Here is a 24,690-nt window from a genome sequence, read left to right as displayed (position 1 = left end):
TGCAAATTGAGTAACTCTGGAATAATTATGGCATAATAAATGGTGCAGTAAACAGCAGTGGAAGCGGCGGTACAAAATAAATGGATCATAAATTTGAAAGCTGATAGCTCGTTAAAGGCGTTTAAAAGGGTTTTGTGGGTCTGTCATCGTAAATATTGTTTAAGAGGACGATGATATAATTGCAAGAATAACGCTTTTATTGAAAGAACCAGCACAGATTAGCCAATACACAAGGTTTAAGAAGTCAGGCATGAAGTCAGCGGAGTGTTATTGCATCATAATATGTGAGAGCCAATCATGTTCCACTATGCAAATTCATGTCACGTATTACTGATTTAACAGGAAAGTGGATGTGTGTGTTTGTGTGAGGTCTGAGATTTGCATATTAATAGACACTTTTTTTGCTGGAATATTTCTAGGAATGTAATTCAACCTAGGAAAAATTTCTTTTATAAGCAAATGAAATGAACTGATCATCTCAAACATGATTGATATGAGCTTTTACTTCCTCCATAAAGTCCCTAAATGGGCTTTAGTCCTCAGTCCTATTTTTGGGCCAGAGCTGGTGTGTCTTTTGTGTGATTTCATCCCCTCACACACAAAATGCCTTTGTCCTTCCTGTTGCAGCATTCATGACCCCATGAGAAGAAGGCTGGGTTTTTTTTTAATTTTTTTTAAAGAATCGCCGCCTCACAAATACGGCCATTCATTAACCACGTGCACTATGTGTGTATTGAACAAGTCTTTACTGAGTCATGGGGCATGAGGGGTACTGGGTTCACTCTGTCTTTCTCTGTCACTTCTTTCTATCTACTTTCCATCTCTCAGCCATTTCCTGTCTTCATCCTCACTTCCCGCCTTTTTTTTTTTTTTGCTTCTTCCCCATAGAATCCACTAAAATCTATTCGTGACATTTTGGGCTATCCCTCTTGTTCACACACATCTCACCTCTCATATTTTTCTGTGTCTCTAAGAGCAGGCGGGTGACCTCGGTGGTCGCTCCAAAGGCCTGACCCACTTAGTCGAGCCCGAGCCTCATTAGCTACTGGCCGCTGGTGTATATAGGGGTATTTCAACAGGGGCGCCGGGGCTAAAGAGAAAGCCAATCAGCTGAGAATAATTGTGCAGTTTAAGGCCACACTGGTGAGATAATTAAATCCAGGCAGCCAAGGATTCCACTGGTTTGTTTCAGTTGACCAAAGCTGAGCTCAGTCTGCACCTCAGCTAGGAACATGGCTAACGCTATCGCAAAGGCTCATTTTCTCATTTAGGTTTCTGTGCTTATTGGGATAAATGTAAAAAATAAATTCTTTAAATTCTGATTTATTTTCTTGATAACTTTTTTCCCTTCGATTTTATGTTAAGATCTTTCTGTTTCCATGTAAAAAATGTATAAAAACAGAATATTTTATAAATGTTTGCTCTTATTTGTTTCATAATCGTCCATCTTTAATCAGATCAGGCTGGATGATAATATGATATGATGTGATATGATACATGTCAATAGGTGAATTTTTCTGAAATTAACTAGTCCATAATTTTACACTTTATACTATGCTTCAATATTTGAAAGATTATTTAAAGAAAAATATTTAAAAAAATCTTTTTTTGCTATTAGTTAGCAAACCCTAGGTGCTTTTATCATGATGAACTACATTTCCCATCATCCCCAGCATGTTACATCGTCCTAATCACTCAGACCTGTTGCGTTACTCTTTACTCTTTACTCTTGCGCTCCTCTGTACTCATCTTTACTTCTGGTTTCTGTCTTCTGTGTTTCATTGTCATGCTGTTATGCACCGTTTACCCACAAATCTGCACTTTCATCCACCTCGGCCTCATTTTTTCCAAACCAAATCTCGATTCATGAATGAAAAGTCCAGCCAAAATCTCCGAAAAGGTCTCACTCTTAAACACGTCATGTAATGAAATAATCGCTTTACCTCTTTATTATGAGATTGTGACACCATTACCTTAAAAAGTGTATGTATGATGTCACAATGTTCATCTTAAATCTCAAAAGGTGAAGTGGTTCTAATCAGGAAAATGTTTTTATTCTGCTCCGTTCAGCCTTCCTTCAGTATAAAGATTCCAGTAGTGAAAATGAAGCTATTGTTAATATATTTAACAGATTATTGGCAGGAATTTCTATTTCTTGTGATCTATCAGTCGGAGTATTAACGCAATGTCGGGCTGCGTGTCGATATATAGAAAGTTAAAGCACAGTTAGATCTGAAAATAAAAAAGTTTTAATGTTTAAAGCAATTGAATGCTTTATAAGAACAATTCTAAAGTAATAAAGGCAACCAAATAATAAAAGCTACTCAATGAATATAAGATACAGCCATTAACCAACCGGATATAAGGCTCGGGATAATGGGCTCTCTCAGACTATGTGGCATTTCGATTAATGTTCATTACACACAAACAGGGAAGTGTTTATGAATATTAATACACGCGTCTGTTAAATGCCTCCATCCATCTCATATTAGTACAGACTAACATATAGGAGGACATATGGTCTATACTAATAAACAGCTCCAAATGAGCTTCCCCCCATATTACCCCCTAATAAGGCAATCTGTCATTGTGTGAAAAGTACAAATGCTCCATTGGGCTCGTTCTGGCTCGGACACTAAAGGGATTGAGGGAAAGGTCTGAGTGTGTGTGTTTCTGTTCTAAATAACCCTCAGAGCCGTGGTGAAGGGTTCAAATAGACTCTCTACTATCAATGCCCTGATTATGTCCCGACGATCCTCGCTTTACGTCACTCTCTGGCACGCTGAAAAACACCGCTAAGGGAAATTCGTGCTGGAAAACGGGCCATGAGCCATCTTCAGACACTGACTAGTGGCATTTTGCTCCAGGCTTCATGATGCTTTGAATGCAGTATTTGTGTTAAAGATTCTCAGAAACACTTCATCATATTGATATTCATTCATTCATTCGTCCATTTATCAGTAAGCACTTCATCCTGATCAGGGTCATGGTGGATCTGAAGCTAATCCTGCGAACGCTGGATATCTTAGAAGCCTTGATTTGGAGCTTGGATTTCTTAGCACAAAAATGTACAGTATTTTTACATACTAGAAACCACTACTAGAAACCACAAGATATTTCTAGATGTTCACACAAAACTGCGCCTGGTTTTCTAACATAGTGCTGTATCATGCTAACATGCTAACCTTGTGATACTTAGTTATAAGATTATAAGCAGCTGTTTGCTAACTAGCATTTAGCTCACTTGCTGTTAGTGAATATTAAAGTTATGATCAAGCAGGATAGAAAAAATCCAGATTTCATTTTTGTTCAGATGTTTGGAAGCTGCTCCTTTGTTCTTAATTCTTTTCAAAAGATGGAGTTTGCTCCTGTTTGGTTGCGTCCGTGTTCAGTATTGAGTGTCTTTGTCATGTCTCACTCCACAGTGGTGGTTAATATGGAGCTCATATGAAAGTAGACACTCAGGACTTGTAGTGTTTCAGAAGTATTTCTGTTTTTCCCTGGCCTACTAGGGGCAATATATTCAAAGAAGAAGGTTAAAAAACAAATAAAATGCTTATTTTTTCCACACAAATGTCTCTGTTTTTTAAAGTAAATGTTGATATCAAACCCATTTCTGCTCTCTGAGATGCTCCGAGTGTTTGTTCATCTAAAACGCAGCTTAAATTTGATCTTCAACCAGTACAATTCTGTGTAAGGTTCTCCGACAGAGGGAAAAACACACGTCTAAAACACACAGAAAGACTCATTTTAGATCAGACTCACAGCCAAAAAAATCATTCATTTCTTTATCCTGATTGAAAATGTCCCATAAATCCATTTTCAGAACATCAGTCTGCTGGTCTCTACTATTACAAGCAGAGAATTTCTAGCTCTATGAAGCAGGAAATTAGCATTACAATGGAGCTACTTTGTCTACGCCGTGTCTCAGTCGAACACGGTGTATGTGGACTGAGAAGACTGAAAACATGTCATGTTCTCCTCTTAAACAGCTGCGGGGTGAGTACAGGGATGACAGCTGCCATTTTAGCATAGCCAGATGAAGCGTCTCAGATGAAGGCTCTCCTTTAAAAGATGAAAAGTTCGCCTTTTTAATTTCCCAGCAAGACACAGTGTTTTTTCAGTCCATCTGCCTGTTTTCTTTTTCTTCTCTTTCTGTAACTCAATCGCACTGCCATTTTTTAATTTTTTTTTTTTTTTTTTTCTGAATTTCACTTCAAAACGTCTCTGCGATGCTTCACTACATTTTGCTTAGTAAAAGAAAAGTGTTTTTTTTTCCTTTCACATCCTACACACAAAAACGTGTTATCAAATCCTTTCAAAAAGCAGCCACACAGTAGAAGCGGTGTTCACCAGACCTTTACACAACAACAGAATATCTACACAATGCAACAATTTTACCGGGGCGGAGAAGAAAGCGCCTATTGTGTGTGTAAAATTGTCGATACGGGACGTCAGAGCGAAACCGGTGTACTGCAGTGAGTATCCAGTGAACTGAAGTGCTACATGACTAACTTACAGGCCTTTTTAACAGCTCGAGCTGTAGCGATAAAAAAGCCGACTGTCAGCAGGGATCTCTGTGAGCCGGAGTGCTGCTGTGATTTTAACTTTAACAGCCTCTTTCATTCAGCCCTCGTGGTGATACGCAGATGATAGCCAGAGCATCTAAAATACACATCAGAACGTCTGTCAGGTATTGTGCCGCTCTCCGTGATGCGATCCCTCTGGACGGAATTTTGCGAGAAGCTGTAATGAAAGACATGATTTCTCTTTGAGATGCGCCATCACTCGTATCAAGGGTGATCCAGCCGCCGAAGCCGGTGGCATATGCAGAAACAAATTGCATCCACAGCGTCCTTCGTACGGCGGCAAACCTGACATGACTTCATCCTAACTAATCATTTTCTACCGGAAGGAACCAAGCATTGAGTAAACGATGCTATTTGACTCATAGCTCTGGGTAAACTAGAATAGAGTAGAATTTAGTGGAATAGAGTTAGAGTCTACCTTCTGATCGGTCGGAAGACGTATATGAACTCTCTATAACAGTGTGATTTAACAGTCTGAGCTTATGCTGTTTGTTCTGTTATGTTTTTTGACATGGGGAAGTCTTCAGGACAGAGTGCATTGTGGGGTTTTTTTGGTAACAAAGCTGCTTTTTTGTCTGTTTTCTTATTAACAAATGAAAATGAAACTTTTACTGGTCACATACACAACCATACACAGTTTTTTTTCCCGACTGTCTGTGTCATAAAATATAGTCAAATAGAATAAAAAAAAAGTCTAAGATTAGGATTAAAATAAAAAGGTTATTTTTTATTCTGTTAAGTACAGGGAGGTATATATATAGAAAATGTAATAATCTATGATACATAATATATAATACAGTATTAGAGTAGAGAAGAATAAAGTAGAAGAGTAGAATAGAGCAGAATAGAATAGACATAAAATAAAGTACAGTACAGAGTAGAACAGAGTAAAGCAGCGTAGAATAGAGTACAGTGCAATAGAAACGTGTAGAGTAGAATGACGTACAGTAGAAAGGAGTAGAGTAGAATACAGTAGAGTAGAATAGAGTGTAGTAGAATAGAGTACAGCAGAGTAGAATGGAGTAGAGTAGCATAATGAACAGTAGAGTAGAACAGAGTAGAATGGAGTTGAGTCGATTAAAGTACGGTACAGTAGAAAAGAGTAGAGTAGAATAAAGTACAAGAGAGTAGAATGGAATTGAGTAGGGTAGAATGAAGTACAGTAGAGTAGAATGGATTTGAGAAGAGTAGAATAGAAAAGAGTAGAATAAAGTACAGTTCCAAGAAAGAAAACAGTAGAGTAGAATAGAATAGAGTACGGCCACGTAGAACACAATAGAGTAGATTGGAGTTGAGTAGAGTAGGACAGAGAAGATTAAAGTAGAATAAAGTACAGTAGAAAGAGTAGAATAAAGCAGAATGCTGAAAGAGTAGAGTAGAGTAGAAGAGAGGACAGTAGAGAAGAATAGAAAAGAGTCTAAAAGAGTAGAGTAGAGTAGAGTAGAGTAGAGTAGAGTAGAGAACTCATATGTAAAATCTATCTGATGTATAATTTGACTGTTCAGCCCAGAGCTGGTGTCTGTTCCTTATTAAATGAGCTCCATAATCAAAGCAGACAGAGCAGAGTAAAGAAGTGAGGTCCACTGCAGGAGAACAGAGTTTAGTGCACAGACTGACCTCATGCTTATTAGTCCCAGTCAGTCCTCCAGACATGTACGCTGCTTCTCTCCAGCTTCAGAGATCGGAGTTTGACAGCGTCTGCAAGCTTACGAGGCAGAGGCAGGAGTAACAACACAACAACTGAGTACAGAGACATGAGGCATGGCCAGCATTTCAACACTCTGTTCATCGCATCGCTCCACACGTCCTCACTGTTGTTTCTTTGTGGGAAAAATAATCTCCATCTCCATCGGACAAGGACGTTTTGTGCACCTGCATCTCGAGTCTGAGATTTAGAACTACTCATGCCTCTAAACTTCTCATCATATTATCATGATATTAATGATGAAATTAAACACTTCAATATTTACACTCAATTTTTCACCATTAAATATTCTGTATATACTATCAACTTAAGTATTCAAAAAAAATATCTGGGTAAAGTTCTATTTATTTATTTATTTACGAAATATTTAAATATTTCTCCATGCAATATTTAAATATTAATTTATAAAATATTTAAATATACTTGTTTACAGATAATCATAGCTACTAACTGTGGTTTTCTTTTAATTCTTTTCACATTGCACATATGTGGTAGCTTAGTGGTTAAGGTTTTGGACTACTGACCGAAAGGTTGTATCCTACGAAAGCTCTTGAGTTTCAACTCATTTCCATACAAGATTGCTCATTAAGCTGTCCTTTTAAATCGTATCATTGCAAATGATCAATGCAAACACTGTTATATACAGATTAAGCCACTGTTCTGCCAAGGATGAACGGAAATTTGTCGTTATTACAGAAAACATCTGTTGTAGGTTTGTCCGTCACTACGGCGCACACTTTCGTGTTTCTAGCTTCTGCTCTAACGCACCTGACTCGGCTCATGAAGAGTCTGATAATTGCTTGTTAATTACTAGCCCCGAGCTGAGAGGTTTGTCTGAGCAGAGACGATCCAAAACGGTCTACAGACCTGCATCAAATTGTGCATTCGACTTATCAGAAGAAAAAAAAAAATTCTGTACATCAAGGAAAAAAAAGAGCATCTGTCTGAAATGGGGCTGATTAAGGCACTTAGATTAAATTGCTTATAAATGTCTTATGAAGCTCGTCAAGGCAAATGCACATTAAGGTGCAAACAAAACTGCGAGGCTCATTAAAGTCTTGAGGATTTGACAATGAGGACTGAGTACCAAACTTAATTGCGGCTCGTCCCCTGCTGAGTCAAGCCGCCTGAGTCGTCCTGACTGAATTCCTAATTACAGCCAGTGATTAAACAGCCAGGCACATCGCTGAGGAAGGCTGTATAATATCCCTTCCCCATGAGCAAAACTACGAATCAGGACAATACAGGAAGATCTCACTTATCACTCGGCCTAAAAATGAGCCTCGCTCTTAGAGGAACGTAACCACAGCGCTATTAGAGTCTCTCTTCTCATCTGTCCAAAGACACTGATGAACTTTCTATATCGCCACTTATAAAAACAGTCTGAGGTTCTGCTGTTTGTTCAGTTACATTTCCTGACATGGGGAAATCTACAGGATTGAACGCAGTGAGGTTTTTTTGGTTTCTTGGTAATAAGCTGCATTTATCAAATTCATTCCCGTTAACAAATTCGAATTTTAATGATCACAAACAATATCGGCATCACCTAAACAATAAAAAGAATATCAAACAGAATGAAATAGACCAAGTTTAGAATTAAAATAAAAACAGAATTGATCTGAACATTTATTGGGGTCAGAAAGAGGGAAACTATACAGCAAAAATAATAATATTAAAATAGTAGAGTAGAATAGAATAAAGTAGAAGTGAGTAGAACAGAATAGAATACATTAGAGAAGTCACAAGTAAACTAAAGTAGAGAAGAGAATAATAGAGTAGGAAAGGGTAGAGTAGAATACAGCAAAAAAGAGAATAATAGAGTAGAATAGAATATAGTACAGTAGAGCATAGTAGAGTAGAATACAATAGAGTAGAATATAGTTGAATACAGCAACGGAGAGAATAATAGGGTAGAATAGGGTAGAGTAGAATACAATAGAGTAGAATATGGTAAAGTAGAATGAAACAGAGAATATAACAATAGAGCACAGTAGAATACAATAGAGTATAATAGAATACAATAGGGTAGAATAGAGTATAGTACAATAGAATACATTAGAATGGAATACAATAGGGTAGAGTAGAATACAGCAGAAAAGAACACGATAGAATAGAGTATAGAGAAGATAATAATAAAGTAGAATACAAATAGAGTAGAGTAGAATACAGTACAGAAGAGAATAGTAGAGTAAAGTGCAGTAGAAAAGTACAATACAACAGAGTACAGCAGGATAGAACAGAATTAAGTAGAAACTGATCTACTCTATATACATATAAAGTATTTTTTTTCTAATCTGGCATTTCTACAGAGCTGCCTGGTGACTCAGGGTTCCAAAGAGCAAGTAACGGTTCTGGAAAAGATCCAGAGGTCAGGGTGAGGGATGGGACTTCCTGTTTATAGACTTTATTTCAACTCTATTCCTAGAATTACAAGGAAAACGCTACTGAAGTGCTGTTGTTTGTTATACAGTTGCATGCTACCACATTTATTTTGCCTGTTAAATCTGTTTGTACGTAATGTTTAGTGCGAATGAAAAGGCGAGCAGCAGCTTTGTGTGTGCGAGGACGCATGCCACGGTCGCCTCTGTTTCCTCACGCTGCTCACATGAATGGCTTCGAGAGTCCAGAACGGCCACAAAAGCCTCAGCGTGTCTTTCCCTCAATGAAGCGAAAAGCATTCCACTTATTGTCTAGCAGGTTGCCAGGCTGGGGGAATTTTTTACCTATTAAATGGCAGCAGTGACTCAGTGGTTCAGCTTTCATGCTGGAGACTGTACTTCTTCAACCTCAGCTAACATGACTGGATTAAATTCAAGTGTGAAATGTGACAGATTAGGTTAAAAAAGAGACAATATTCTCCAAATAACCTTTAAGATCTGATCTCATGAAGCTAAAAGACTCTGTGCGCTAATTTTAGGGGTTTTAGTGAATCATAGTTGCTACTTCATCAGCATCAGAATGTTTCAGCTCAGTATAGTGTATTTCACATGAATTTCAGGAGAGTTTGATGTCAATTTTGCTACATTAGCTACATTCTTAACAGGAAATACTCTAGTCCTTTTTAAAAGCTAATAAAAAAAAATCTGAAAACCGCTAGCTAGTTAGCAAATACACATGCCAATTTGATATTTTCTCTCTATATATAATGTACATGTGATATTTTTTCTATAACAACGCTAAAATGCTAAAAGTCCTTAGCAAACCGAAGCTAATCCAGCAGATGGGCATATCCAGAAAAGTTCAGACTGAAGTCAAGATTGTTTTATAGCTTCTGAAAAACCAGAAGCTAAATATTAAATTGTCTGCACTGCTGTACAACAAAAAAAACTTGCCAATTTTTGGGTCCTTTACCCAAAATGTACTTAGATAGGAAAACAGCTACTAGTTATTACTACTAGTTAACTATTAGCATGGTTATTTAGCTGATTCTAGCTAGGAGTGGATAAGAGCGTTGTTATGGTTAGAGTGTGCGTGTCAGAAGAGAGGGTTTATTTTAATAACTGCTCAAAGAAGTGCTCTTGTTTGTCTGTTAATAAATAAATGATAGATAGATAGATAGATAGATAGATAGATAGATAGATAGATAGATAGATAGATAGATAGATAGATGGATAGATAGATAGATAGATAGATAGATAGATAGTATTCCACTCTATTGTTCTCTTCTCTACTGTATTCTACTCTAACCCTATTCTACTCTACTATACTCTATTCTACTCTATTATATTCCACTCTACTCCATTGTATTCTATTCTATTATTCTTTTCTCTACTGTATTCCACTCTACTATATTCTATTCCACTCTATTGTATTCTATTCTAAAATACTCTATTCTACTCTATTGTATTATACTCTACTATATTCTACTCTATTGTATTCTACTCTGCTATACTCTATAGTATTCCACTCTATTATTCTCTTCTCTACTGTATTCTACTCTACTATACTCTATTCTACTCTATTGTATTCTACTCTAATCTCTATTCTACTATCTTGTAATTACCTTCAATAACACTCCAGGGTTGAAATTCTGAATTTCCAAGTATTTCAATGAGTGCCCTATACAGGTCCTGATGCTCTACTTACCTCACAGAAGAAAGAAGGAAGCCGTCGTGTTTACTACTGTAACGGAGAGCGTTTATGAGCACCAGCTAAATGCTGGATTCTCCAAATGATGTAAAGTTCACGGTACAGACTTATTCCTTTACATGATTTTCTTAAATGAATGATACGTGGTTTTACACCACTCTGTTTTTGTCGAGACCTGACCCTAAACGTGACACTGAACAAAACACACCATGGTTGCTTTTCATGTCAGCGGTCCTTGGTCAGTAAAAGCTGTTCTGCAGTCCAGACCTTCTGCTGTCAGTCTGAAGATCTGACTATGTGAGACACCCAGGTTTCTCCAGGGTGTATGTTAGGCTCTGTTGTCTTTTGTTCATCTTATAGAAAAAAGGATTTCTTGAAGGATAGTTGAGGAATTAATTATTAAATAAGCTTTCTAAACAGGCTGTTTACCTCGAGAGAAATAACGATCAACCCCTGAGCTTGAATATAAAGTGTGAACAAAACACTTTTAAGTAGATATAGAAATAGCACACATTTTCTCTCTCTCTCTCTCTCTCTCTCTCTCTCTCTCTTTCTCTCTCTCTTCTTTCTTTCTCTCGCTTGTTCTCTCTCTCTTGCTCTCTATCAAGCTCCATATTTTTCTGTCTAAAAGCAAAAAAGTCGGACGAGTTTTATCGATTGCTAACTGCACAGCTACAATTACCGAGATCATTCCATGTCATCATCACACAACAGACCATCCATACATCCATAATGAGGAGAGGAAAAAAAATCTGGCAAGTCTGTAATTGAAACAAAAGATCTCCAGCGAAGGAAATGGCCCTTCCTTTTTCTACGGTACACCATAATTGCCTCTTGGCCATCAGCTGTATTCTACCCGAGAGACATCACCGAGGAAGACTCGGGCTCTACTGTGTGTAATGGATTTACAGGACAAGACTTTTTCACTCAGCCTTTCACCAGCCGCGTGGCGGATTAATAAAGCGCATGACATCTTACGTTTCTGAAAGCTGTCACCAAACACCGGGGGATCTCGGATCAAAAGTTTTGGGAAAATTCTGCAAGATAAGTGTGGCACATTTCAGCCTGAGCTGTCAGGCGAGTAAATTTCTCGATAATGTAATAAAAAAGCATCGCGTATGTTGATAAAGTGTTTTGATATGTTGTGACTCCGTGTCTTGGTTTAGCACAACATGAAATCTTTCTTTGCGTACTATAAAAATACAGATATGGAATCCTGTATGGAATTTCATGCCAGTTCTAAAAAAATTTTTAATAAACTAATAAAACAATTATTACTGTCACTACACTGGTCCCATAAAACAATGGCCATGAATTATACAGTCTTTGTCAAGTCTTTCAGCATTTACTGTATCACTCTTACTTCAGCAAACAGTGAAAAAAAGGTATAAAATATCTCAAATATACATGATCTCATGCTAGCGTCCATTGATAAACAGAACCGAGCACGTTACATATCAGAAATCTAATAAAATCCCCGAAAATAATATCACACTGTCCATGTAAACAAAAAGAAAACACAATGACAGCATTATAACACAATATAAGTCCCGCTCTCACTAAACTCCAGTCATGTGATCTGATACAATCTTCATTAAATAAACCTTACATAAAGAGCTTACATTTTTAACCAAACAAAATTATAAAGAGATACATTTTATCAGTACTATTATTAGTACTAGCTAACGTAAGCAAAATTGTGGTTTTGAATCGTGTAGTTTGATGATGTTTATTTTATTTCTGTGAATCATAATCAGCATCTATAGCAAGTGTAATGAAAGACAACATTAAACCAGAATAATGCATAATCATACGTTGAAGAAAACTGCATCAAAAACAACGATACACAAAACTCAGAACAGGATTCAGACTTAATGAGGTAAAGAAATGAACTATAATGCTTTGAGATGTGAGAAAATAACATCGTGGTATCAAGAGACAAACTAATAAATGAGCGGACAACAAACAGGCGAACGCAATCAGGTAACAAAGCAATGACAGTAAACCAGTTGAGACAGAAACCTAGACAAATGCACATGATATGAAGCTAAAACAAAACCCCTGAGAAGAGGAATCCATGACGGTTGCTATGGTAACATCATGACTGCTGTTAAAGACTTGAATACTGAATTCCAACATATGTTAATCAGGTAAACTAGCAAGCTAATGTTTACTAGCAGGTAACTAGCTAGTTAGCCAATGGTAGACTACTCTGGATGGCAGCAGTACAAATATCTGATTATTCATAAATCCTGCTATTTTTTAATGTTCTTAATGCTACAGAAATGTCATAGATAGATCATTTTAAGGGTTTAAACTGAAATTCCGGACTTAGGTGATTAGCTAAAGATACAGTACAAAGCATTCCACTATTTAGCAGTAGAAGGGTTTCCTTTACTACACGCTTTTATTGTACAACTTCACAAACGACCGCTGATAATCGCCAGTGTGTCATTACGTGCTCTTAAACAGCCGTTTCATTGCTTTCATTCAGAGTAAATTACAGACGCTAATACGCCGTTCCGTACCGTGGGTTTAAAGAAGTTAAATAAATGTCACGGGGCTTCTCAGGGACTCATACGCCACAGGATCAGCAGTAATACACCAGCCAGGAAGTAATATGAACAGCTTGACATGTGTAACACATATAATAGCTCTTTTTTTTAAAAACAGTCGTAAGCAGATATACAAAATCCAGCATGCAAGCTTTTAATTTCTGAAATATTTACACTGTTAATGTGACTCCACTGAAGTGTTACATTAGCGTGTGACTGTTTCTTGCTATAAGCGGTTTGCTTAGTGCCTCCAGACCTCCGGGGGGCAACGTGATGCTTAACATAGAGATGCTAGAAAGTGAATTTTAGTATAATCTTTGCAATAAATGATATTTATGTATTTTAATGGACATGACCAGACTAGAGTTGTAGCAACATCAAGCTAAATATGGAGAAGATAGATTAAGCTAAGTTAAGTTAATAAAGTAGGCTTTATTTGTCACATAAAGAAGTGTTTAGTGCTAGCATTTTTTCAACTGTGCATTATTTTTAAGCCACGGTTATCCACTTTAATAAGAAAGATATCCTAGATTAAGAAATTTTTAGAGGTATAGTTTACAAGTTTGAGCCAAGGTTCGAGAAACTTCAAAAGATGCGAGGTCTTAGCAGATTTCCAGCACTGAACAACAACAAGCTAATAAAAAAAAAATCATCTTCTTCACAATTTTAAAATGAGTAAACACTAAGAAATATTTTCCAAGCACAGGATGTAAAAGGAAATAGTGTACAGTGAGATGCACAGCCAAAAACACACCGATGAACCACGTATCCTCCTGATGAGCTACAACTGGAGAGCATGACCCTGCATTTTAAATGGGTTAAGCGTGTGTGAAAAAAGTAGAAAACAGTAAAAAAAAATAAAGGAATCAGACACCAAACAGCTACCGCTAACTGAGTTCATTTGTCCACTTTATTTTGTTTCCACATGCTTCTTGCTTCCACTCTGCTAGATACTAACTAGCTAGCTAGCTTCCAGAGTGAGAAATGACTTCCATGCGCTGTCAGTTAATCGGTATATACTCATCTCAAAGACTGCCGATAAAATAAAATGTCTCATTTTACGTATTTTTAAATGATAACATGATGTATTAGCGATGTAATAGCATGAAGTATTAATGTACACTGATGTTAAAGTGCAGGGCTCTGCAAAATGTGTACAGATTAGCAGGTGATATAATAAATTAAGTTGTCTTTATTTGTCACATATACAATACTGCACAGTGAAAGTCTTTCTTCGCATATCCCATCCTTTGGGGTTGGGGTCAGAGCGCGGGGTCAGCCATGATGCAGCACCCCTGGAGCAGGGTGGGTTGGGGGCCTTGGTCAAGGGCCCAACGGTGGCAGTCTGGCGATGCTGGGGCCTGAACCCCGATTTTCCAGTCAACGACCCAGTTGAAAAACAAGTGGTTTACCACTTAAAAACATCCCCAGATATCGAAGATCTTGTCGAGACAACATTCTATTTCACAACTAATCGAAGCAAAATTGTCTTTATGTGTAAAACTAGCGGCTTGTAACTTCAATGGATCCTTCATGATTCTGTACAGGAGCTTACTGTTACCATCCTGAAGCTGATCATTATTTAGCTATTAGCAGTATTCGTCCTCATATTCCACAGCAATCCATTTAATATCCATTTAGAGTAGCACAACACTCTCATTTACTCTCTCTTAAAATGAATAAGACAAAAAAATATTTCAGAGAAACCGCAAAGCTCTGTTCTGTGAAAACCGAAAGAAACTGCATTATCTCTGACTCTTCATATAAACGGTAAATAAAATAAATCTCTTCAGGAAAAGCTTCACCATATCAACAAATATGGATTTTATGACGTTCATGTGGAGCGTAATGCGCTATACACATCTCTCTGAGTTAGCGGTTGCTATAGAAACGATAACGTATCAGAACGAGCACTTTAATATAAAACCCATTATTAGCCTAGAAGTAAATAAATAATAATAAATAGAATAAAAATAATAAATTGAATAGAATAAACAACAATAAATAGAATAATATATATATATACAGTGTATATATATATATATATATATATATATATATATATATAAATAAATAAACAAACAAATGAATAAATAAATAAATATATATATGAATACATTAAAAATATATAAAATTAAATAAATAAATAAATCCAACAACTCTGATTAGTAGTTTTTAATAAACCTGCACTGATCTCTGTTTCTAGAACACCGTCAGTGATTAATGCTCAGCCCAAAAGCAGATTAACTCTCTGGGTTTTTTTTGGGGTTTTTTGGACGAGTCGAGCCAGAGGGAACCCGAGCTCGCCACACACACACACATTCCTCCGCACGGCACATTGTTGTGCAGATAATGGAAGGAATAAAGCCGGCTCTGAAAAGCTCCAGCAGATGGTAAAGACAGAGAACGTGAGCAGTCTGAGTCAGGAGCACCAGCTGTCACCTATTGTGGCTTCAATATACACACATAGATAGATAGATAGATAGATAGATAGATAGATAGATAGATAGATAGATAGATAGATAGATAGATAGATAGATAGATAGATAGATAGATAGATAGACACATGAACACAGCTGGAATTTGACTCTCCACTGCTCCATTGGTTCTCTGACACAAGAGGAGCTCTCATCTAAGCTAGGACAGAAACCTACTCCATCACACTGACACACTGTAATCCTGCGCTTTGTAATTGCACTGCACATATTCCTGCTACACTCCTCATCAACAAAGATCTCTCTCTCTCACACACACACACACACACACACAAGCAGGCCACTCAGAAGTGTCTACAAAACTGAGCTGCTTATTATTTTCTTTCAGTTGATTTCCGGGCCATTTTTTCATGCTTGCCTCAGCTTGACTGATCGCAACACACACACACACACACACACACACAATGCACAAGACAAAAGAGGAGGGCTGAGAAAAACAAATCTGCCACATTACAGTACAGCACATTTAACCAAGTTTTATGTTACTCAGAAGGTCCTTATTAGATTTTTTTTAACAAGATGATGGACAGAAGCAAAAATTCGTACAGATGCTGATCTCACACACACACACACTTCTTTTGCAACACAGAATATCGATCTGAAAATGTATCTCTCTCTCGCTCTCTCTCTCTCTCTCTCACACACACACACACACACACATACACACACACACACACACACACAAACAGGTGCATCAGGAAACAACCTGTTTTTAGTGTCCAGGCTGTCACATTTCTTTTGTAACACTGAATACAGATCTGGAAAGGACCCTCACACACACGCACACACACACGCACATACACGCAAATACACGCGTGCGCGTCTCTTTAGTCATGCATGCAACAAGACAACATGAAGAGTCACATCTTGCGCGCGCGTTCACGCGCGCAGGCAGGCAGGCACGAGCTCGTGGACAAACACCGTGCGTGACAGATGAGTACTTTGCGTTTTCTCCTCACCTGGTGAAGACTCTCCGGATCCTGTGCAGCAGGCTGGGGGATGCTGGAGCTGTGTCTGCAGGACTGGGCTCCGTGTTAGGAGCCACATGATTGTGGAGCTCGGGCTGAATCATCTCTCTCTCTCTCTCTCTCTCTCTCTCGCGAGTCAAAAAGCGCAGGTCATGGCGCTCTTTGAATTCGTTCAGCTGTTTTGTTTTTGTTTATTTTGTTTTTTTGTTGTTGTTGTTTTCTAGCTCTCCATCATGCAGGTGAGAAAAATCAGGTGTTCATGTCCAGAGACGCAGAGTGAAGACGCGTGTATGCGTGTGTTTGCGCGCGCGCGTGTCAGAGCGTGTGTGTGTGTGTGTGTGTGAACGCCAGCGCCGGACTGAAGGACTGCTGCTGCTCTGCTCCGAGACGATGAGCTTTCAATTAAAGATGTACAGCTTTCAGCCGCTAGGGGGAGCACCGCCACAGTCACAGTCACTGACACGGTCACTAGGTTTGTTTACATTTGGTGCGCATTTTCGTCAATCCAAATGAATTCAATCCGGTTTCAGATCTCCAAAGCACTGTTTATATGACGTTGCAATCCTAGTGAAATATGTGTTTACATGTGCATTACATTCCCGCCACTGTACCATTTAATCCGATTGAGAAAATAGTCAGAGTGAAGCTTTTTTACATTGTAGTTCTTTTCTGTATTTGTGGGATTATTTCACATCTACAACACCTTTTTCAATCAGTATGCTCAAATGCAAACAAATAATCTGTTCATAGCTCATTAAAAGCCTACATCGATTTGAAAACAATCCGAATTGAGTTTCGGTCAGTGTGAAAGGGGTGGTGTAGATCTGAAATAATCCAAATATCCAAAATAATCCAAAATACTGGTGTGATATTTTGGAGTTTCAAGTCCCTAAATTGTTTACCTTATTTTTATTTTCTGATGATTCAACGATTTATCATTTAGTATTTGCACTAATTTAGTTTTCTGAATTTCACTCTGTGGTTTTCCATGTAACTCTGACTGTGCAAATGACAAATTAAAAACTTTTGCAGACATTAAGATAATATTTTTTAAAAAAATAAAATAATAAATGAACCAAACATTTAAACTGAGTCATGCAATCTAATCATGTAATTATTTTTAATATTTAATTTTTACATTTAATTGAGTAATCTATAATCTTTTTATGTTTATTAACATATATAATATATATGTAATAAATATAATCTTTTTATATTTATTAAAAAATACTATTTATATTTTTTCCAGTTTATTAAAATATAATTTAACCAATATAAATAAAAAATAAAATACTAACCACATTTCTAGCTCTTAGAATAAAAGAAGACATTTTTATTCAATCTAGAATTATCATTTCATACAATTGCGTTTTACCTTCTACACTTCTCTGTATGAACATTTTGATATTAACGATTCATTTGAATAAAGTATTTTATATATGCTTATACTTATTAATTAATATCTACTGTAGGAAATACAGACGTTTTCTCGGTCTATGTTGTTCCTCCTGAGCGCTAATAAACTCACTTGAGTTGCCAAGGCCTCTGTACCATAGAAGAACAGTATCATGACTGTTATTTCTAAAATGATTTCAGATTGCTGTTTACAAGTTCGAGCGGTGAATTGAAGCCTTACAGGAACAAGAGCTTTAGAGTGGAATAAAATAGCCAGAACGCTTTGCTCTCTTTAGTTTATTTATGAAAAACACTATCAGCTTGAGTGGCGTGGACTGAAAACTGTCACCATCCTGCATGAGGAGCTTCTAAAGCTCTCGGTTTTTCAGCCGTGATGAAGAATCACCCGAGAGATGGCGAGAGCTGCTCAGACTGATGCGCTTTATAGTTTCAAATGAGTTCACAAGGTCATAGTACACTATTTATATCAGTTATATCAGTCCCGTGGAGATTTAGTGGATCAGAGAATATATTACGCACTAAATCCTTTGACCAGTGAAACACAATAAACCATCACATGGCTAGAAAACTCAGTGCAGTGGATTTGCCCAAGTACAGCCCAGCTTCTCATAGCCACAGGTTTTAAATCTTATAAAAGAAATAATGCTGTACAAGAAGTAGGGGGGAAAATGTGCATGAAGTTGTTACTGGGTCTATTTCCTGGGTGTATCCTGGCTCATGCCCCAGGACATGGGCCACTGTGAGAGAGAGTGAGTGAGTGAGTGAGTGGTTGAGAGAGTGAGTGAGAGAGTGAGTGAGTGGTTGAGAGAGTGAGTGAGTGAGTGAGTGAGTGGTTGAGTGAGTGAGTGAGTGAGTGGTTGAGAGAGTGAGTGAGTGAGTGGTTGAGTGAGTGAGTGAGTGAGTGGTTGAGTGAGTGAGTGAGTGGTTGAGAGAGTGAGTGAGTGAGTGAGTGGTTGAGAGAGTGAGTGAGTGGTTGAGTGAGTGAGTGAGTGAGTGTTTGAGAGAGTGAGTGAGTGAGTGAGTGAGTGGTTGAGAGAGTGAGTGGTTGAGAGAGTGAGTGAGTGAGTGGTTGAGAGAGTGAGTAAGTGAGTGGTTGAGAGAGTGAGTGAGTGAGTGGTTGAGAGAGTGAGTGAGTGAGTGGTTGAGAGAGTGAGTGAGTGAGTGGTTGAGAGAGTGAGTGACTGAGTGAGTGAGTGGTTGAGAGAGTGAGTGAGTGAGTGGTTGAGAGAGTGAGTGACTGAGTGAGTGAGTGGTTGAGAGAGTGAGTGACTGAGTGAGTGAGTGGTTGAGAGAGTGAGTGACTGAGTGAGTGAGTGGTTGAGAGAGTGAGTGGTTGAGAGAGTGAGTGAGTGAGTGGTTGAGAGAGTGAGTGACTGAGTGAGTGAGTGGTTGAGAGAGTGAGTGACTGAGTGAGTGAGTGGTTGAGAGAGTGAGTGACTGAGTGAGTGAGTGGTTGAGAGAGTGAGTGGTTGAGAGAGTGAGTGAGTGAGTGAGTGAGTGGTTGAGAGAGTGAGTGAGTGAGTGGTTGAGAGAGTGAGTGAGTGAGTGAGTGGTTGAGAGAGTGAGTGAGTGAGTGGTTGAGAGAGTGAGTGAGTGAGTGAGTGGTTGAGAGAGTGAGTGAGTGAGTGGTTGAGTGAGTGGTTGAGAGAGTGAGTGGTTGAGAGAGTGAGTGACTGAGTGAGTGAGTGGTTGAGAGAGTGAGAGAGTGAGTGGTTGAGAGAGTGAGTGAGTGAGTGAGTGGTTGAGAGAGTGAGTGAGTGAGTGGTTGAGAGAGTGAGTGGTTGAGAGAGTGAGTGAGTGAGTGGTTGAGAGAGTGAGTGAATGAGTGAGTGAGTGGTTGAGTGAGTGGTTGAGAGAGTGAGTGGTTGAGAGAGTGAGTGAGTGAGTGAGTGAGTGAGTGAGTGGTTGAGAGAGTGAGTGAGTGAGTGAGTGGTTGAGAGAGTGAGAGAGTGAGTGGTTGAGAGAGTGAGTGAGTGAGTGAGTGGTTGAGAGAGTGAGTGAGTGAGTGGTTGAGAGAGTGAGTGAGTGAGTGAGTGGTTGAGAGAGAGAGTGAATGAGTGAGTGAGTGGTTGAGTGAGTGGTTGAGAGAGTGAGAGAGTGAGTGGTTGAGAGAGTGAGTGAGTGAGTGGTTGAGAGAGTGAGTGAGTGAGTGGTTGAGAGAGTGAGTGAGTGAGTGGTTGAGTGAGTGGTTGAGAGAGAGAGTGAGTGGTTGAGTGAGTGAGTGAGTGAGTGGTTGAGAGAGAGAGTGAGTGAGTGGTTGAGAGAGAGTGAGTGAGTGAGTGGTTGAGAGAGAGAGTGAGTGAGTGAGTGAGTGAGTGGTTGAGAGAGTGGTTGAGAGAGTGAGTGAGTGAGTGAGTGAGTGGTTGAGTGAGTGAGTGAGTGAGTGAGTGAGTGGTTGAGTGAGTGAGTGAGTGGTTGAGAGAGTGGTTGAGTGAGTGAGTGAGTGAGTGAGTGGTTGAGTGAGTGAGTGGTTGAGTGAGTGGTTGAGTGAGTGAGTGAGTGAGTGAGTGGTTGAGTGAGTGAGTGAGTGAGTGAGTGGTTGAGTGAGTGGTTGAGTGAGTGAGTGGTTGAGTGAGTGAGTGAGTGGTTGAGTGAGTGAGTGAGTGGTTGAGAGAGTGGTTGAGTGAGAGTGGTTGAGAGAGTGGTTGGTGGTGAGTGAGTGAGTGGTTGAGTGAGTGGTTGATGAGTGAGTGAGTGGTGAGTGGTTGAGTGAGTGAGTGGTGAGTGAGTGGTTGAGTGAGAGTGAGTGGTTGAGTGAGTGGTTGAGAGTGAGTGGTTGAGTGAGTGAGTGGTAGTGAGTGAGTGGTTGAGTGAGTGGTGGTGAGTGAGTGGTGAGTGAGTGAGTGAGTGGTTGAGTGAGTGAGTGAGTGAGTGAGAGGTGGTTGAGTGAGTGGAGTGGTTGAGTGAGTGGTGAGTGAGTGGTTGAGTGAGTGGTTGAGAGAGTGAGTGAGTGGTTGAGTGAGTGAGTGGTTGAGAGAGTGAGTGAGAGAGTGGTTGAGTGAGTGAGTGAGTGAGTGAGTGAGTGGTTGAGTGAGTGAGTGGTTGAGTGAGTGAGTGGTTGAGTGAGTGGTTGAGAGAGTGAGTGAGTGGTTGAGATAGTGAGTGAGTGAGTGGTTGAGAGAGTGAGTGGTTGAGAGAGTGAGTGAATGAGTGGTTGAGAGAGTGAGTGGTTGAGAGAGTGAGTGAGTGAGTGAGTGGTTGAGAGAGTGAGTGAGTGAGTGGTTGAGAGACTGAGTGACTGAGTGAGTGAGTGGTTGAGTGAGTGGTTGAGAGAGTGAGAGAGTGAGTGGTTGAGAGAGTGAGTGAGTGAGTGAGTGAGTGAGTGGTTGAGTGAGTGGTTGAGAGAGTGAGTGAGTGAGTGAGTGGTTGAGAGAGTGAGTGACTGAGTGAGTGAGTGGTTGAGAGAGTGGTTGAGAGAGTGAGAGAGTGAGTGAGTGAGTGGTTGAGTGAGTGGTTGAGAGAGTGAGTGAGTGAGTGGTTGAGAGAGTGAGTGACTGAGTGGTTGAGAGAGTGAGTGAGTGAGTGAGTGGTTGAGAGAGTGAGTGGTTGAGAGAGTGAGTGAATGAGTGGTTGAGAGAGTGAGAGAGTGAGTGGTTGAGAGAGTGAGTGAGTGAGTGAGTGGTTGAGAGAGTGAGTGAGTGAGTGGTTGAGAGACTGAGTGAGTGAGTGGTTGAGAGAGTGAGAGAGTGAGTGAGTGAGTGAGTGAGTGGTTGAGTGAGTGGTTGAGAGAGTGAGTGAGTGAGTGGTTGAGAGAGTGAGTGACTGAGTGAGTGAGTGGTTGAGAGAGTGAGAGAGTGAGTGAGTGAGTGGTTGAGTGAGTGAGTGAGTGGTTGAGAGAGTGAGTGAGTGAGTGGTTGAGAGAGTGGTTGAGAGAGTGAGTGACTGAGTGAGTGAGTGGTTGAGTGAGTGAGTGAGTGAGTGGTTGAGAGAGTGGTTGAGAGAGTGAGTGACTGAGTGAGTGAGTGGTTGAGTGAGTGAGTGAGTGGTTGAGTGAGTGAGTGAGTGAGTGAGTGAGTGGTTGAGAGAGTGAGTGAGTGAGTGGTTGAGAGAGAGTGAGTGACTGAGTGAGTGAGTGGTTGAGTGAGTGAGTGAGTGAGTGGTTGAGAGAGTGGTTGAGAGAGAGAGTGAGTGACTGAGTGAGTGGTTGAGTGAGTGAGTGGTTGAGAGAGAGAGTGAGTGAGTGGTTGAGAGAGAGAGTGAGTGAGTGAGTGGTTGAGAGAGAGAGTGAGTGAGTGAGTGGTTGAGAGTGAGTGAGTGGTTGAGTGAGTGAGTGAGTGAGTGGTTGAGTGAGTGAGTGAGTGAGTGAGTGGTTGAGTGGTTGAGTGGTTGAGTGAGTGAGTGAGTGAGTGGTTGAGTGAGTGAGTGAGTGAGTGAGTGAGTGGTTGAGTGAGTGAGTGAGTGAGTGGTTGAGAGAGTGGTTGAGAGAGAGAGTGAGTGACTGAGTGAGTGAGTGGTTGAGTGAGTGAGTGAGTGAGTGGTTGAGTGAGTGAGTGGTTGAGAGAGAGAGTGAGTGAGTGGTTGAGAGAGAGAGTGAGTGAGTGAGTGGTTGAGAGAGAGAGTGAGTGAGTGAGTGGTTGAGAGAGAGAGTGAGTGAGTGGTTGAGAGAGTGAGTGAGTGAGTGAGTGAGTGGTTGAGTGAGTGAGTGAGTGAGTGAGTGGTTGAGAGAGTGGTTGAGTGAGTGAGTGAGTGGTTGAGAGAGTGGTTGAGTGAGTGAGTGAGTGAGTGGTTGAGAGAGTGGTTGAGTGAGTGAGTGAGTGAGTGGTTGAGAGAGTGGTTGAGTGAGTGAGTGGTTGAGAGAGTGGTTGAGAGAGTGGTTGAGTGAGTGAGTGGTTGAGAGAGTGGTTGAGTGAGTGAGTGGTTGAGTGAGTGAGTGGTTGAGAGAGTGGTTGAGTGAGTGAGTGGTTGAGAGAGTGGTTGAGTGAGTGAGTGGTTGAGAGAGTGAGTGGTTGAGTGAGTGAGTGGTTGAGTGAGTGAGTGAGTGAGTGAGTGAGAGAGAGAGTGGTTGAGAGAGTGGTTGAGTGAGTGAGTGGTTGAGTGAGTCAGTGGTTGAGAGAGTGGTTGGGTGAGTGAGTGAGTGAGTGGTTGAGTGAGTGAGTGAGTGAGTGGTTGAGGTGGTGGTGAGTGAGTGGTGAGAGTGGTTGTGGAGTGAGTGGAGAGTGGTGAGTGAGTGAGTGGTTGAGAGAGTGGTTGAGTGAGTGAGTGGTTGAGAGAGTGGTTGAGTGGTTGAGTGAGTGAGTGGTTGAGTGAGTGAGTGGTTGAGTGAGTGGTGGTGAGTGGTGAGTGAGTGAGAGTGAGTGGTTGAGTGAGTGAGTGAGTGAGTGAGTGAGTGAGTGAGGTGGTTGAGTGAGTGAGTGAGTGGTTGAGTGAGTGGTTGAGTGAGTGGTTGAGTGAGTGAGTGGTGAGGTGGTGAGTGAGTGAGAGTGAGTGAGTGAGTGAGTGAGTGGTTGAGAGAGTGAGTGAGTGAGAGAGAGTGAGTGAGTGAGTGAGTGAGTGAGTGAGAGAGTGGTTGAGAGAGTGAGTGAGTGAGAGAGAGTGAGAGAGTGGTTGAGAGAGTGAGTGAGTGAGAGAGAGTGAGTGAGTGAGTGAGTGAGTGAGTGAGAGAGTGGTTGAGAGAGTGAGTGAGTGAGAGAGAGTGAGTGAGTGAGAGAGAGAGAGTGAGTGAGTGAGAGAGTGGTTGAGACAGTGAGTGAGTGAGAGAGTGAGTGAGTGAGAGAGAGAGTGAGTGAGAGAGTGGTTGAGACAGTGAGTGAGTGAGTGAGAGAGAGAGTGAGTGAGTGAGAGAGTGGTTGAGAGAGTGAGTGAGTGGTTGAGTGAGTGAGTGAGAGAGTGGTTGAGAGAGTGAGTGAGTGAGTGAGTGGTTGAGTGAGTGAGTGAGAGAGTGAGTGAGAGAGTGGTTGAGAGAGAGAGTGGTTGAGAGAGTGAGTGGTTGAGAGAGTGGTTGAGTGAGTGAGTGAGTGAGTGGTTGAGTGAGTGAGTGGTTGAGAGAGTGAGTGGTTGAGTGAGTGAGTGGTTGAGTGAGTGAGTGAGTGAGTGAGTGAGTGAGAGAGAGAGTGGTTGAGAGAGTGGTTGGGTGAGTGAGTGAGTGGTTGAGTGAGTGAGTGAGTGAGTGAGAGAGAGAGTGGTTGAGAGAGTGGTTGAGTGAGTGAGTGGTTGAGTGAGTCAGTGGTTGAGAGTGTGGTTGGTGAGTGAGTGAGTGGTTGGAGTGGTGAGTGGTTGAGAGTGAGTGAGTGGTTGAGTGGTGAGTGAGTGGTTGAGTGAGTGAGTGGTGGTGGTGAGTGAGTGAGGTGAGTGAGTGGTTGAGAGAGTGGTTGAGTGAGTGAGTGGTGAGTGAGTGGTTGAGTGAGTGAGTGAGAGAGTGGTTGAGAGAGTGAGTGAGTGAGTGAGTGGTTGAGTGAGTGAGTGAGAGAGTGAGTGAGTGAGTGAGAGAGTGGTTGAGAGAGAGAGTGGTTGAGAGAGTGAGTGGTTGAGAGAGTGGTTGAGTGAGTGAGTGAGTGGTTGAGTGAGTGAGTGGTTGAGAGAGTGAGTGGTTGAGTGAGTGAGTGGTTGAGTGAGTGAGTGAGTGAGTGAGTGAGTGAGTGAGTGAGAGAGAGAGTGGTTGAGAGAGTGGTTGAGTGAGTGAGTGGTTGAGTGAGTCAGTGGTTGAGAGAGTGGTTGGGTGAGTGAGTGAGTGGTTGAGTGAGTGAGTGAGTGAGTGGTTGAGAGAGTGGTTGAGTGAGTGAGTGGTTGAGAGAGTGGTTGAGTGAGTGAGTGGTTGAGAGAGTGGTTGAGTGAGTGAGTGGTTGAGAGAGTGGTTGAGTGAGTGAGTGGTTGAGAGAGTGGTTGAGTGAGTGAGTGGTTGAGAGAGTGGTTGAGTGAGTGAGTGGTTGAGTGAGT

The 24,690-nt window shown here is 40.6% G+C and overlaps 1 protein-coding gene across 1 annotated transcript in view; it reads right to left on the bottom strand.

The window, feature by feature from the left end:
- The window catches only part of slc35f1 (solute carrier family 35 member F1), a 142,016-nt gene extending 125,236 nt beyond the window's left edge, over nucleotides 1-16,780 (bottom strand). Inside the window, exon 1 of the mRNA XM_058379758.1 lies at nucleotides 16,393-16,780. Within this exon, the coding sequence (XP_058235741.1) occupies nucleotides 16,393-16,505 (113 nt within the window). The 5' untranslated portion in view covers nucleotides 16,506-16,780. The remainder of the gene's footprint in view (nucleotides 1-16,392) is intronic.
- Nucleotides 16,781-24,690: the final 7,910 nt, after the last annotated feature.

This window comes from Hemibagrus wyckioides, linkage group LG25, assembly GCF_019097595.1.
Source record: "Hemibagrus wyckioides isolate EC202008001 linkage group LG25, SWU_Hwy_1.0, whole genome shotgun sequence".
In the NCBI taxonomy this organism is placed as follows: Eukaryota; Metazoa; Chordata; class Actinopteri; order Siluriformes; family Bagridae; genus Hemibagrus; species Hemibagrus wyckioides.
The sequence above is the reverse complement of the archived record's forward strand: the minus strand, read 5'-3'. Positions and strand labels throughout refer to the sequence as shown.